Source organism: Erpetoichthys calabaricus, chromosome 8 (genome assembly GCF_900747795.2).
Source record: "Erpetoichthys calabaricus chromosome 8, fErpCal1.3, whole genome shotgun sequence".
NCBI classification, from domain to species: Eukaryota; Metazoa; Chordata; class Cladistia; order Polypteriformes; family Polypteridae; genus Erpetoichthys; species Erpetoichthys calabaricus.
This window is the reverse complement of record NC_041401.2, coordinates 179,390,143-179,404,506: the sequence shown is the minus strand read 5'-3', so window position 1 is coordinate 179,404,506 and position 14,364 is coordinate 179,390,143. Positions and strand designations below refer to the sequence as shown.

Sequence of the window (14,364 nt, the reverse complement as noted above, 5' to 3'; positions counted from 1 at the left end):
CTAGAAAAAGACCAGAGAAGAGTGACGAGGCTGATTAGAGGGGATGAGTGATAAGGAAAAATTAAAAGAGCTGAGCCTTTACAGTTTAACTAAAAGGAGATTAAGAGGAGACCTGACTGAAGTGTTTAAAATGATAAAGGGAATTAGTCCAGTGGAACGAGACGGTGACTTTAAAATGAGTTCATCAAGAACATGGGGACACAGTTGAAAACTTGTGAAGGGTAAATTTCACACAAACATTAGGAAGTTTTTCTTTACACAAAGAGCGACAGACACTTGGAATAAGTGACCAAGTAGCGTGGTAGACAGTAAGACTTTATGGACTTTCAAAACTCGACTTGATGTTTTTTTTAGAAGAATTAGGTGGATAGGACTGGCGAGCTTTGTTGGGCAGAATGGCCTGTTCTCATCTAGATTGTTCTAATGTGTCTTTGTTATCAAATGAACTACTGTATCCATAAACTTCATTTCTTAAGACACCACTTTCTCTCCTCAAGAGTCAGGACTTCTTATATCTCACTGCATGTTTTGTCCCACCAGAGAGCAAACGATTCCGCCACACTTGGATCAAATGAAGTGCCGCCCCCTGCAGGGAGAACACAGGCCGCGCTGGATGAGTTGTGGCAAACCCTGTCTGTGCCCCATTATGAGGAGCAAGAGGAGAAGGAGCAGAAAAGTCCAGGTATGAAGTTACAAGCTGGTGTGAAAACACACCATCCACTAAACCAGGGGTCCTCAATCACAGTCCTGGAGGGCCGCAGTGGCTGCAGGTTTTTGTTCTAACCCGGTTGCTTAAATAGAAAGCAATTCTTGCCAATAATTTGATTTCATGGCTTCTTAGTGCTTTAACTCTGCCATGTCAGGAAATTCTCATATCCTAGATTTTCTTCCCCTTTCTAAGGATATCATCCAAATGATGAAGGCTAAAATGGAGGAGTAATTCTCAGTCCTTCACTTTACTCTCCTCACTTTCCTTCCAAGTATTTAATTAAACCCAATAGTGCGTGATAAATACACACAGGTGTAAATGAAAACAAGCTAAATGGAGAAATTCTGGTCTCTTTTGTCATTTGCATGTTATTGCTAATTAGGAGCAATTAAAAACCAAGAATACAGCTGTTTAAGACTAAAATAAGCAATAAGGGTTCAAAATCTTAATGAGCGAGACAACTAAAGTGAAGCAGAAGTGTTACTTGAGTAATAAGTGCTTCTTATTAAGCAATTGGGTTGGAGCAAAAACCTGCAGCCACTGAGGACCCCTGCACTTAACTAACGCTTACATGCATATGAATATTTCAGAATCTCCATATTCTATTCTCTTGTGAAATGCCAGCCTTGCTAATTGGGTGGCAGGTGCCTGATGCCAGTCTTTCACTGTTGTCAAATAAGAGCCAAATTACAGCAAAATGGAGTGCACGGGCAAACAAGCAGTGAAGTCAAAGTGCTCAGATGTCAGCAGCAAACAGCAGTCAGGGAATTAAAGGACTGGTGACTGTGAAAGCCTTCAGCCAGCGTGCTATTTAATGGACTCCGTTTGTTAGGGAGATGTAACAGAAAGAACACAAGTGCTCAACAGAAGTGACGCACCCACTCAGATCGAGGCGACTGATCTTTAGCCCATACTCCACTTTATGACCTGTCATATGATGGGAAGCAAATATGAGGAAATGGAGGAAACCTTTGAAACTTGACCACTCATCCATTCTCTGATCCTGCCTATTCCAGTACAGGGTTTAGGGATAGGGCTGGGATAAGGCTGTGCTGGTAAAGCGGGCACACTCACCTTTGTTCATCCTGGGCCTGTTAAGAGTCATCAGTTATTTTATGTTTAATATTAGTCATTAATGTAGACCACTCTGCAAAGATTTGTTTTCTTGTCTTTTTCTGTTGATCAGTATCAAAAAAAGCCAAATGAACTTTGTGGTGTTATGGGTCCACAGCTCTCCCAGCAGAGGCCAGTCCGTTTTTAAATAAATAATCACCGCGCTCGCGGCTTAACGAGGGGGTGTGGTGGCTGTAGCGAGCCGCAGGGCGATCTGTGGTGTGGGCGTTTCTCACCTAAGTGCGCAGGTGAGAGACTGCCCACATCCGTGATTGTTCCTGGGGCTAATGTGCTGCATCTGCCATGTCCTCTCTGCATATATAGAGAAGCCCGAGATGGTTAGGAGGTAATGAAATGGGTGTAGAGAAATGGAAGGATCGATAGAAAATGTTGACAATGGAGGTTAAATGACGGGAAAAGGCAGCCAAGGTGGGAGGATCTGTCCACCTATAGTAGAGACAGAACAAGCTGGGGCCCCGCTAAGAAGCGTTTGGCCGATGCGCTCTGGGGCTAGTTCGTCCCACTGAAGGCAAGTGAGTGGGGTGAGCAGGAGAGGTGTCCTCCCATTTGATCTGAGGAGCGACTATGGTTGCGCGAAAGATCACGGAAGGAGAGCCAACCTCACCGGTCTGGCAGTGACGTCCGTTTGGAGGCCAAGACAGAGGTTTGACTGAAGGAGCTCGTGGCTGTTGGGTCTCCGCCGGCTGAGAGAGCAATGGGTGAGCCGGGGAGACAGTGATGGAGGTGGGCCGGAGAATAACAAGGGAGTGAGAGACTGCATTTTTAATTTCTGTATTTTTAACCTCTGATTTTAAAGGATTTATTTATGGATGGTTTTAACCCCACTGGATGCTTGTTTTATGGATTATTTATTTATTTATTGAACTTTGACTGCACTTGATTTGGACACTGTTTTGACTGTTTTAATAAAAGCACTTTGCGCCTTTATTTTATTACATCATCCCCTGGCTCTTTGTTATTGCCTCACTGTCTAGCTCATCAGTGACATTACCGATGGTGTTGGGTTCAAGGGCTCCCTGACAGAACAGGGGAGCATGGAGCCAAACCCGCATTGTCACAAACTTCACCGTGATTCACTGTTATCTTCTGCATAATAAAACACTTAAAGTCTGGGTTTCAAGTTCCTTTTGAGCAATCTGATTGGTTAGTTTGGCTTTGGTGGGATTGGTCAGCTTGGCTTTGGTGATGCAACAAAAGAGGAAGTGGGAGTGTGAGATACACGAGGAGGAGTAAAGGCACACGCTGAGAGAGTCACCTTCAAAGATGGAAAGTATAAAACCACACAAGAGGCGAGAAAGCGAGAGAGGGAGCGCCGGTGAAGAGATGTTTATACACACGAATATGGAGGATAGGCGACGAAGGTACACGTAGGGCAAGAGACAGCAAAAACTTTTAAACGATTCCATTACCTGTCTGTGACACATAGCGTGGCTAGCGTAATAATAAAATGTCAAAGCTTCCATGGGGGTGAATACTTTTCATAGGCATTGTATAGATGAGAAATGCCTATGCAGCCGTCAGTACATGTGGCTGTTGAGATGCTTATGACGTGACGGTTTGTGAACCTAACAGTGTGATTGCTACTGCGTCTGAATTGAGGATGGAGGAAGGCGACTGTGCAGGATGGCCGAGGTCTCAAGCTGTTAGCCTTTCTATAAATGTCCTAGTCAGAAGGGCACTGTGTGCCACCAATACAGGGTGAGTCAAAATTATGTTAACACTAATGGATTATTTTGATCTCGACCACACCTTTCCAGGTCGATGGATAGGTTGTGGTGGACCGCAGCCATGGTCTCCACACTCCCCTGATTTGACATCCTGTGATTTCTGCTTATAGGGTATGGTGAAGGAGAGCGTGTGTAGAGCAGGAAAGTTTGTGATATCAGTGACCTGAAGGACAGAATACGGACTGTGGTATCATCTATTACCCGTGAAATGTTTGTCCAGGCTTTAAATGGTACTGTTACTCATGGTTTTTGTGTGTTGAACATGATGGTGAACAGGTTAAGACATTCCTGTAAATCATCTTGCACAGATGAAGTATGTTTTGTGAATAGTTTCTGCCATTCAAATGTTAACATTATTTTGACTCACCCTGTATTCTGTACAGACTTTAACCCTCTCGGCAGTGTTTTGGGGTCCGGAGCTAAGCAGGAGTTGTACCAGGTTGTTACACAGTTTGTCATGGTGGTCTCCACTCCACACCTGTAGAACATGGCAAGCATAGTTGGAGACTACAGGGGTTTCATTTATAAAGCTTGCGTAAGCACAAAAAGAGGCTCAAAATATGCGTATGCAACTTCCCACGCCAACATCGGGGATCAATAAAAGAAAACTTGACTGGGGAAACGTATATATTCACAGCAACTCTAATTCATGTGTACGCAACATTTTGGAGAAACCGGGAAATGACAACACCTTCGATTAAGTACAGGTCCAACTGAATGATAACTCGTAGGCATAATAATTCACAGCACCAAACTGTTATTATAATGTGTGTTGACAAACCTCAGAACAGATGGATGCCATGTACAGACAATATTGTGGTCCCTTTTTCCTACCTATTTGCACTGATGAACGTTTTTTGTTATTTGTCATTTTATAATAATATATAATAATAAATTTTATTTATATTGCGCTTTATATTTAACAATCTCAAAGTGCTACAAAATAAGAATAAATTAACAAACAAGATAATCTATAAAAATAATTTAACAAAATGTCTTTCTGAAAAGATAGGTTTTTAGGTTTCGTTTAAAAACATCAGTCGACTGTGGGGCTCTCAGGTAGTCAGGGAGAAAATTCTACAGCCTCGGCGCCACCAACTATCTCGACTACCTGCTGTTACTTCTCAGTGAACTGGTCGACAGGTCAGGAATATCTCAGACACACTTCATCCCATCATGTCCGCTGTGCTGGAAGCCATTAACAGACTGGTGAGGCACTACATCCTGTTTTCGTATGGTTTAAGTGCACATACATTAAAAAATCGGGAGTGATCTCCACTAGACTTTCTCGTATACTAAGATATGGGGATAGATATTTGAGAAGTAAACAGCAAGACAATGATTATGTTTTTATATTATGTACATTAAAGAACCATCAACAACAAATCAAATCAAATTAATAATACATTGAACAATTATTATAAAGGTAAAGTTGAATAAATTGCACTCTGCAGCTGCATGAATTAAAGGTAAAGTACCACTTCCGGTTAGCGGAAATAGCTCAAAAGTTCATAGAAATCTACGTTTTGTACCTACAGTAATATTTGTATGCAAAATTTGGTTGACCTAAGTGAAAGTGTCCTCAAGTTATCGTGTTTACATACGCACACACACAGGCAGAAACACTGACATAATTCCAAAAATTGTATTTTTGGACTCAGGGAGGTCTAAAACGTCGAGATTCATCAAAATCTCAAAATTGAATTTTTGGATGATTACAATACTTTCTGTACAAGAAAGTAAATTGGACTCGGAGGTCTAAAACATCAAGATTCGTCAGAATGTCGAGGTGGAATTTTTGGGCGATTACAATATTTTCAGTACAAGACAGTAAATCGGACTCTGGGAGGTCTAAAATGTCAAGATTTATTAAAATCTCAAATTTTTGGGCGATTACAACACTTTCGGTACGAGAAAGTAAATCAGACTCTGGAAGGTCTAAAACGTCAAGATTCATTAAAATCTCGGTCGATTTTTTGGGATATTATAATACTATCGGTACGAGAAAGTAAATCAGACTCTGAGAGATCTAAAACGTTGAGATTCATCAAAATCTCAAATTTTTGGGCAATGACAACACTTTCGGTATGTTTTAAAACGTCAAGATTCATTAAAATCTCGGTCGAATTTTTGGGATATTACAATACTTTACGTACGAGAAAGTGAATCGAACTCAGCGAGGTCTAAAATGTCGAGATTCATCAAACTCTCGAGGTCGAATTTTTGGACGATTACAATCGTACACAAGAAAGTAAATGTAACATGTTGTTATATAACATAAAAAAGGCAATTTGTGGCAGGGTCCAGTTCTCCTCCAGTAATAGTAACACTTTACTGCATTCATATTCTAATAAGAACACCTAGTGAGAATAAATCTGCTTTTGTTAACTGTAAGCAGTGACACTCCATTAATACACAAATCACCTGTGATTCTGAAATGACACTGACAAATGTTGTGGCTCAGTCGACAATGACAATCTGTGATTCATTTATTTTAAAGAGTCAAAGCAGTTTTGACAGATGTGATGGTGTTGTATGTGGTGGCTGGTTTGTTGGTAAGGTAATTGGCAGAACCCTCATTCTTTCATATCACCTGTACAGTTCATTCAAGTGGCAAATACATCATTACATGTGCCAGGTAATAACGGCTACCCGCTCAGACACTGGCACCTTATGCCTTTCCCTGACCCCCAGAATGCTATAATGCTACACATGATTTTGCGCTCTCAGTTTTGGAACGCGGTCAGAAACTCGTGAATGTAGGAAGAGAGGCTTTGCCTCTGGTGGACAGCTACTCTACTAGCCAATGAAGTATTATGACTGCGTATGCATGAGGTTGATAAGCATGCTACATATGTGGATATTTCGGGACAGTGTTTGAGGCCTGTTCATGTACACACTGTGAAAGGAAACGCCTTGACACAGGAAAAGGTTTGGAGAAGCCACTTGTATACTTGAATGAGGCTGCAAAGAATTGAAAATTGGTAGTACAGTTGTGTATAGGTTGAGTCCAAAACGGAACTGAGTCACAAGCAGAAGCTGACTGGTATTTAAAGCCGGTTAGAAGAAGTGATGTTCTCGTGGCCAGAACTGGAAGTGACGTCATCAGGTACAGGCACAATTTCCTGTGTTTGGTCTGTGGAAATAAAAGAAAGAGGTTTACTGCACCCTGCCATCTCCTGGCTTGGCATGGAATTACCTTCTTTTGGTCCTTTTAGCTGTCTCCCACGTGCACGTGCGTGTCAATAAATTTACAAGGTGATTTACAAGAAATGCTCGTACACAATAAATCTGATTTTTTTTGTTGGTATTTACTTTTTCCTGTTTTTTGCCGTGCACATAAAGTTTTATAAATGAGGCTCAAGGTTCTTGGATATCTGAGGACAAAAGGGGCATTGGTGAACCTCCTTGAAGGATAGCCAAGATAAATTGTGTTCTCTTCAGTTCCCCAATGATGATAATTCCAAGAAATTTAAAACTGGGTGCCCCCTCTGATATAGATAGGGGTTTGGCCTGCTTTTGTGCCAAGCTCCTTGGCTTTGATGATTTAGGGAAAACGTTGTTGTCGTGGCACTACTGTATGAGAAGGAAAACCTTTTCTCTGTAAGCTGTCTCATCGTTGTTGATAACCAGGCCTGTGATGGCGGTGTTACCTGAAAATGTATAGGAATACTTCACCCAGAAATGATTTTTGTATTGGTTACCCCCATGTGGTTTGTAGTGATGGCTGAGAAAAAAGTTTAACCTCAGGTTTTCATAGAGAATGGAGACAATAAAAGTTCTGATAGAATAAGCATCTATGTGGACAAACGCTAGACAACAGCATACAAATTAAGATGTCCATACCATACAATACCATACCATTTTCCCTAACACAGGGTCACGGGGGTCTGCTGGAGCCAGTCCCAGCCAACACAGGGTGCAAGGCAGGAACGAACCCTGTGCAGGGTGCCAGCCCAAATGTCCATGAAAAAAAAAATCTCAAGTTACTTGCGTTGCATAATCCGCGTGTCAATTATCCAGCAGGCATTTTTTGCAAAATATAGTTAAATAAAATATTTCCAGAAAATCAGAACAGTGCATGAACTGGAAGCACATTCACATGGGATCAAACTTTAAGGATTATAACACACAGACACAAAATGTTACGCAAGACATCTGTGACAGGCGGCCAGGTTCCATGCCCAGCCGGGACACCCCTTCTACATATGTTCCGGGGGAGCAGCTATGGACATCTCACTACCTCCCCCGGGACGCTTGGTGGCAGCCTCCCTGGCTGATGATGGTGCCTCAGTTTCCCGCAGGGTTTCCTGGGAGATGGAGTTCTCCACAACCCTGTGGGGGAGCTGGGGTGGCCGCCAGGGGGTGCTGCATGGAGCCAGGAACCCACCTGGACATCTCTGCGGCCCCACCTGGTAGTACAATTAGCCGCAAGTGATTAAGCACCAGGAGCACTTCCAGGTGGGCTATAAAAAGGGCCAGCATCCACCACTCAGGAGCCAGAATCAGGAGGAAGAGAACGAGGTTGCCTGGGAGGAGTGGTGGTGCCAAGGTGGAGAGATAAGTGTTGTATAAGTGCTTGTGGGACTGTGTTGTGGCTGGAGGGATTACGGGGAAGATGTGCCCCACGGTTGAAGACAAATAAAGAAGCTGTTTGTTTTGCACGTGCCTCTGAGTAAGTCTGTGCCGGGTCGGGCGCTATATAGCGCCTAAATTACACATCTCACTGTTCCAACCAGGATAACCTCAGAAGATACACAACAGGGAGGTGGCCCTGACTACAGCCTGACTGACATGGACTTTCCTGAGACCCAAGGAAAAGATGTGTGTGTGTGTGTGTGTGTTAAACTGAAATCAAAGTATATTGACATGTCAAGTTGGCACACCCTAACACTGTACTAAGTGCCATCCATCCATCCATTTTCCAACCCGCTGAATCCGAACACAGGGTCACGGGGGGTCTGCTGGAGCCAATCCCAGCCAACACAGGGCACAAGGCAGGAACCAATCCCGGGCAGGGTGCCAACCCACCGCAGGACACACACAAACACACCTACACACCAAGCACACACTAGGGCCAATTTAGAATCGCCAATCCAGCATGTCTTTGGACTGTGGGAGGAAACTGGAGCGCCCGGAGGAAACCCACGCAGACACGGGGAGAACATGCAAACTCCACGCAGGGAGGACCCGGGAAGCGAACCCAGATCTCCCAACTGTGAGGCAGCAGCACTACCCATTGCGCCACCGTGCCGCCTGTACTAGTGCCCCTTATCCCAAATCAGATTTTAATTAATGTCAAAGGCCTACTATGCTGCCTTGGTGAAATATAGAAACCAAATAAGCACAACTGCTGGCTGGCAGGCGCTTACAAAAATCAACTTTATGAGATGGCATCTGTCACATCTTTTGTCACTCTGCAGCAAAGAATATTTTCATGAAGTGCTTTGTACAACTGAACGCTGGCCTAAATACCCGCTAAAGGTTTTTCTTTTCCTTTCAGACATCTGTGGATTCTGCCATAAAGAAGTCGACCTCAAGACTCCAGCCATAGAGGCAATGAAGAAAGTTTACCACGCAGTGTGCTTTACCTGTCGGACGTGTAACCACCCCCTGGCAGGACAGCTGTTCTACAATAAAGATGGCGTGCCAATATGTGACCCCTGTTACAAGGTATGGTGTTTAAATTTGGGAATTCATCATAGGTGATTTGAGTGATCACACTCAAAAGAAACCGAAGGCATAACTGGTCATCTGACATTGGCAAGGACCCCCCTGGCAAGGAATACAGAGCAGGGACAGGTGGTGGCAGCAACATGCAATGTGAACAAACAGAACAGAGAAAGAGGAGACGGTAATCTGAAAAAGTAAAAATGGAACGTGGCTAAGCACTATGGGTTATTAATTCTTAATGTACATTTACAATAATAGATGGCATGATGATAGGCTGGTTAGAGCTGCTGCCTGACAGTGCCAGGGATCGAGGGTCAGTTCCAGTCCTGGCCAGAAACTATGGAAAGTTTGCATGTTCTCCCAGTGCTCACATCACGTCTTTCCTCAAATCTTGTTGCTTCAATAATCCCTGTGATGGGCTGCTTCTATAACTTTTTTTTTTGTCGCAGGCCAATCTTACCCTTTTTAGTGTCTTTAAGACCCACTTCTTGGTGTTTAGAGATTTTGCTACTATACCTGAATAGATGAGTTCCTACAGGTTTGTTTAGGTAATGATGGATGATGTTAAGAGTGACGTTCCACAGTGGGCAGTGCTGGGGCCGCTGCTATTTTTAATATATATAAATGATTTAGATAGGAATATAAGTAACAAGCTGGATAAGTTTGCTGATGATATCAAGATTAGCAGATCATTTGGAATCCGTTAAATCATCACAGAAGGACTTGGACAACACACAGGCTTGGGTAGATTTGTGGCAGATAAAATTTAATGTCAGTAAATGTAAAGAATTCCACATAGGAAGTAAAAATGTGAGGTTTGAATACACAATGGGCTGTCAGAAAATCGAGAGGATACCTTATGAGAAGAACTTAGGAGTTGTAGTGGACTCTAAGCTATCGACTTCTCGACAGTGTTCAGAAGCCATGAAGAAGGCTAACAGACTGTCAGGTTATATAGCACCTTGATGTGTGGAGTACAAGTCACAGGAGGTTCTGTTCAGGCTTTATAACACACTGGTGAGGCCTCGTCTGGAGTACTGGGTGCAGTTTGGGTCTCCAGGCTACAAAAAGGACATAACAGCACTAGGGAAAGGTCCAGAGAACAACGACAAGGCTGATTCAGAACTACAGATGATGAGTTGTGAAGAAAGATTAAAAGAGTGGAGCCTTTATAGTGTAAGTAAAAGAAGATTAAGAGGAGACCTGACTGAAGTGTTTAAAATTATGAAGGGAGTTAGTACAGTAGATCAAGACGGTGACTTTAAAATTAGTTCATCAGCAACATGAGGAAAAAGTTGGAAACTTGTGAAGGGTAAATATCACACAACCATTAGGAAGTTTTTCTTTACACAAAGAACGATAAACACTTGGAATAAGTGACCAAGTAGCGTGGTAGACAGTAGGACTTTAGGGACCTTCAAAACTCGACTTGATGTTATTTGGGAAGAAAGAAGTGGACAGGACTGGCGAGCTTTGTTCATTTAGATTGTTCTAATGTTCTGAATGATAACAATATAGTCGAGTTAATGCAAACATGCATCGATTATTGATTTACTCTTATGTAATAAGACCTTAACATACTGTGGCGTACGGCCGGGGCCCTTGCCTACACTGGAAGGACTGGGGAGGGAGTGTATCCAGAGCATTACCTACCCTGGAGCGCTAGGTGGCAGCCCCCCTTGGGTTGCAGCGGCACCTCAGATTCACGCAGAGCTCCATGGCAGCTGGACTTTGGTGCAGCCCTGTTGGGTTCTGTGGGCGCCACCGGGGGTGCTGTAGCTGCTGCCGCTGGAAATGTTGGCAGAAGTAGGTCAACAAGCACCTGAAGCACTTCCAGTTGCCTTATAAAAAGAGCCAGCAGCCACTACTCTGGGAACCAGAGGCAGGTGGGAGAAGACAAAGCTTGCCAGGAGGAGTGGAGGAAAAGAGAGAGAGAAAGAAGAGAAGGAAAAAAGAAGAAAGAGAATTGCACTGTGGTTGTGCTTAACTGTGCTGTACAGGTGGGAAACTGGAGAAGGCGTTTCCCACGAGGAAAAAATAAAAACGTGTGTGTAGAACTTGTGTCCTGCGTCTGTCTGTGTCAGGTTTGGGCAGCAAGAGTGCCCTGTGTTGGCCACAATACCCTTCTTTGGGTCTTCAGAACACTTAAAGCATCAGTGAAGTGTTTCTTCATCTCTGCAATGTGTGACCCATTAGCAGAACTTCACTTTGGAGTGGTCTGAGGTGGCTTAACTGAGACACATGTCACTTGATCTTAAAGACCGGTGAATCCTGCGTATTAGCAAGTCATTTTAGCTGCAGGTCAATCCTTCGCACAGCACTGACATGAATAACTGATCTACTGATGTTTTATAAAACAAGTGATAGGAAGACCAAAAAAGTCTTTGTTAAGGTCTTGTTACATAAGAGTAAAATAGTAATAGATGCATCTTGGCAGTACCTAAAGTGTTACCGAATAAACATAAAAATTATCATTTTTTTTTATTAAGCACCTTTCCGTAGCTCAAGGCACCTAACAGAAATTCAGATATTAAACCACAGAAACATCAATGCAAAGACACTGACGTCAACAGTATCAGAGATCTACCAATAAATACTGTATTGCTGCTCTAAGTCTTGTCCTCTAAATGATTTGGGCCTTTTCATACCCTGCATAGTGCACTGCCCTCTGGTGGTGGTGTAAGTTCATTGTCAGTTTTCTCCCAGACTAACGTGAACTTTTCTTTTCCTCCTTCTCCTTCCTCCCAGGCCACTCTGGAACGCTGCAGCCACTGCGGTCAGGTGATTGAGAGCCGTGTGATCCGTGCCTTGAAGAAAGCTTTCCACCCTGAATGTTTTTTCTGCTCGGTGTGCCAGCACCAGATAGGCGAGGAACGCTTTGCTGTGGATGACAATGGAGAGGTGTACTGCCTCCAGGATTATTACAGGTGCCCTCTTGTCCCTCAACTTGCTTGGAAATGGTGGTGTGAGATACTTGCTGTTTTATGACATTGGGTGGTAAGGATGGGGATGAAGTTTTGTAGCTGCTGGTAGAGGTGCCATCCTCGCCACTTGAGTGTTAATTAGAGATGGTCATGAAGGACATGAAGATTAAGATGTCCGTGCTGTGCAGTTTTTCAGCAAGACCCCTCTTTCTTTCCCTCCATAGGAAATTTGCCTCCGAATGCAGCGCATGCAAGAAGCTCATCATCCCTGGAGAAGATGGAAAGGATGCATTCAACATTGAGTGTATGGGTCGGACATTTCACGAGGCCTGCTACTGCTGTGAGGCAAGTCTCTCTATTATATAAACTAATCCTGAGACGAGATGAGACTTTTTGGAAGATTTTTTTTCAAGTCCCGTGAGACGACACTTTGGCCATGAGATTTTTTCAAGTCTCATCCTTCTCTCGACCACATTCAGTCATTCCCACGGTCCTCTCACCTCTCTTTCAAGTGAATGCTTTTGTCAGACACAGTTTCTGCGCTCTCCGCTCTTATAAATTTTAGCGTTTTCCTCACTTTAAGTTCCCAATTAAAGAAGACTTTTTATGTCCAAACCAGCAAGCCCCCGATTCTCGAAAGAATCGCAAATCCAAGAATGGCAATCACTTTCAGTTCTCTCAGATACTTGGAGGGATGAAATATCATGGAGGGTGGGTGCGTCCTGGGACAGTTCATTTAATTAAATAAACATATTTGTACTAAAGCGGTTTCTTTTTGGAGCTGTGACTCAGTTGTAGGCGCCTTCGTTTATTGTTTTCAGCCATGCAGTCGCGCGTTTGTTTTTCTATGGCTGTGCCGTCAGCGAGAAGTCGTTTGCTGACGGCGGCGGATTCACGTGCTGAAGTGGCCATGGCAGCGGTTCCGGGCATGGAGGGCTACATTACTAAACGAACGTGGTATATGCGGTGGTGTGGGCGGTCGCGCTCGGGCGGCTGTACACTCTGGCGTGCACGCTGTACCTCAGGTTTAGTGTACAGGTTGTAGCCATCGTTAAGGTTTCATTTAATTAAATAAACATATTTGTACTACAGCGTTTTTTTTGTGTGGGCACCCTCGTTCATTCATTTTATTCATACGGGCTCGTTTACAGGTCGTAGCCATACGGGCTTGTGTTTGTATTTAGTTGAGCGCTTTCATTGTGGATTCTGTACGGTAATACTGTAATGTGATTCAAATATGCGCTGAATCGTTTCGGTCTTGTTTTCTCTGTGGCTGTGTCGTTAGCTATGGGCTCGGATTTGTACAGCCTATGCAACCGGCTGAGTCTGGTACATCTAGTCTAGCGGGTCATCGTGCGTGTGCCAATTAACCGTTATGTAAAATCTATATGGGTCTTCAAAGCGATCACACTGGTAGGCGGGCGATTCGTGACATCCGTTATGTGATCTACATTACTGGCACAGTGGATTAGAGCAAGTGTAGTTTACAGGTGGCGGGCTCGTTGCAGTGCGGCAGTGCGCATGACATCCGGTTTACAACCTTCTCGTGTCTGTGTTTTCTGTGCAGTGCAGCAGTGCGCGTGCGCCTCGATGTGCCCAGTGCCCAGCGCCCTGTGTCCATATCCGGTTTACAACCTTCGGTTAGTAAGATGGATGTTATTGAAGAATTTCATCATGAAGGGTTATCAACAGAAAAAATGAGTACACGGGCAATCCTAGCATCGAGAAACGATGAAGTCAAATGAATTAACGTGAAAAATGATGATCGGTTACACGGCAGATTGGTTAAATTCATATCAGTAGACTATGCTGAAACAGTTGGTGGTGATCGTGATGAAAATATCAACTTACAATATCCTGTAGAATGCGGGTGTCGAACTCCGGGCCTGGAGGGCCGCAGTGGCTTCTGGTTTTCATTCTAACCCTTCAGTGACCAGTTTTCACTGCTAATTTACTCTTTTTCCCGTCATTTTAATAGCCTTGTTTTTAAGGATTCGGTCCTCTGAATTGATTCACTTCTTCATTAAATGGCAGCCAAACAGAAATGAGATGTGAAACAAGCAAACAGATGACCAGCTAAACTGGGGCTTCAAACTCCAACCAATCTCTGAATGAGAAGCCAATTCTTGCTGTTAATTATAAACCAATTACTTAATTCCACAGCTTGTTGCTGCTCTCATTCTGCCACAGCAGACAT

At 43.6% G+C, this 14,364-nt stretch overlaps 1 protein-coding gene across 1 annotated transcript in view; it reads left to right on the top strand.

Moving 5' to 3' along the window:
• The window catches only part of fblim1 (filamin binding LIM protein 1), a 56,884-nt gene that overhangs the window by 39,813 nt on the left and 2,707 nt on the right, over positions 1 to 14,364 (top strand). The window contains exons 4-7 of the mRNA XM_028807923.2: positions 541 to 682; positions 9,074 to 9,243; positions 11,992 to 12,170; positions 12,392 to 12,512. Coding sequence (XP_028663756.1) covers positions 541 to 682; positions 9,074 to 9,243; positions 11,992 to 12,170; positions 12,392 to 12,512 — 612 coding nt within the window. The remainder of the gene's footprint in view (positions 1 to 540; positions 683 to 9,073; positions 9,244 to 11,991; positions 12,171 to 12,391; positions 12,513 to 14,364) is intronic.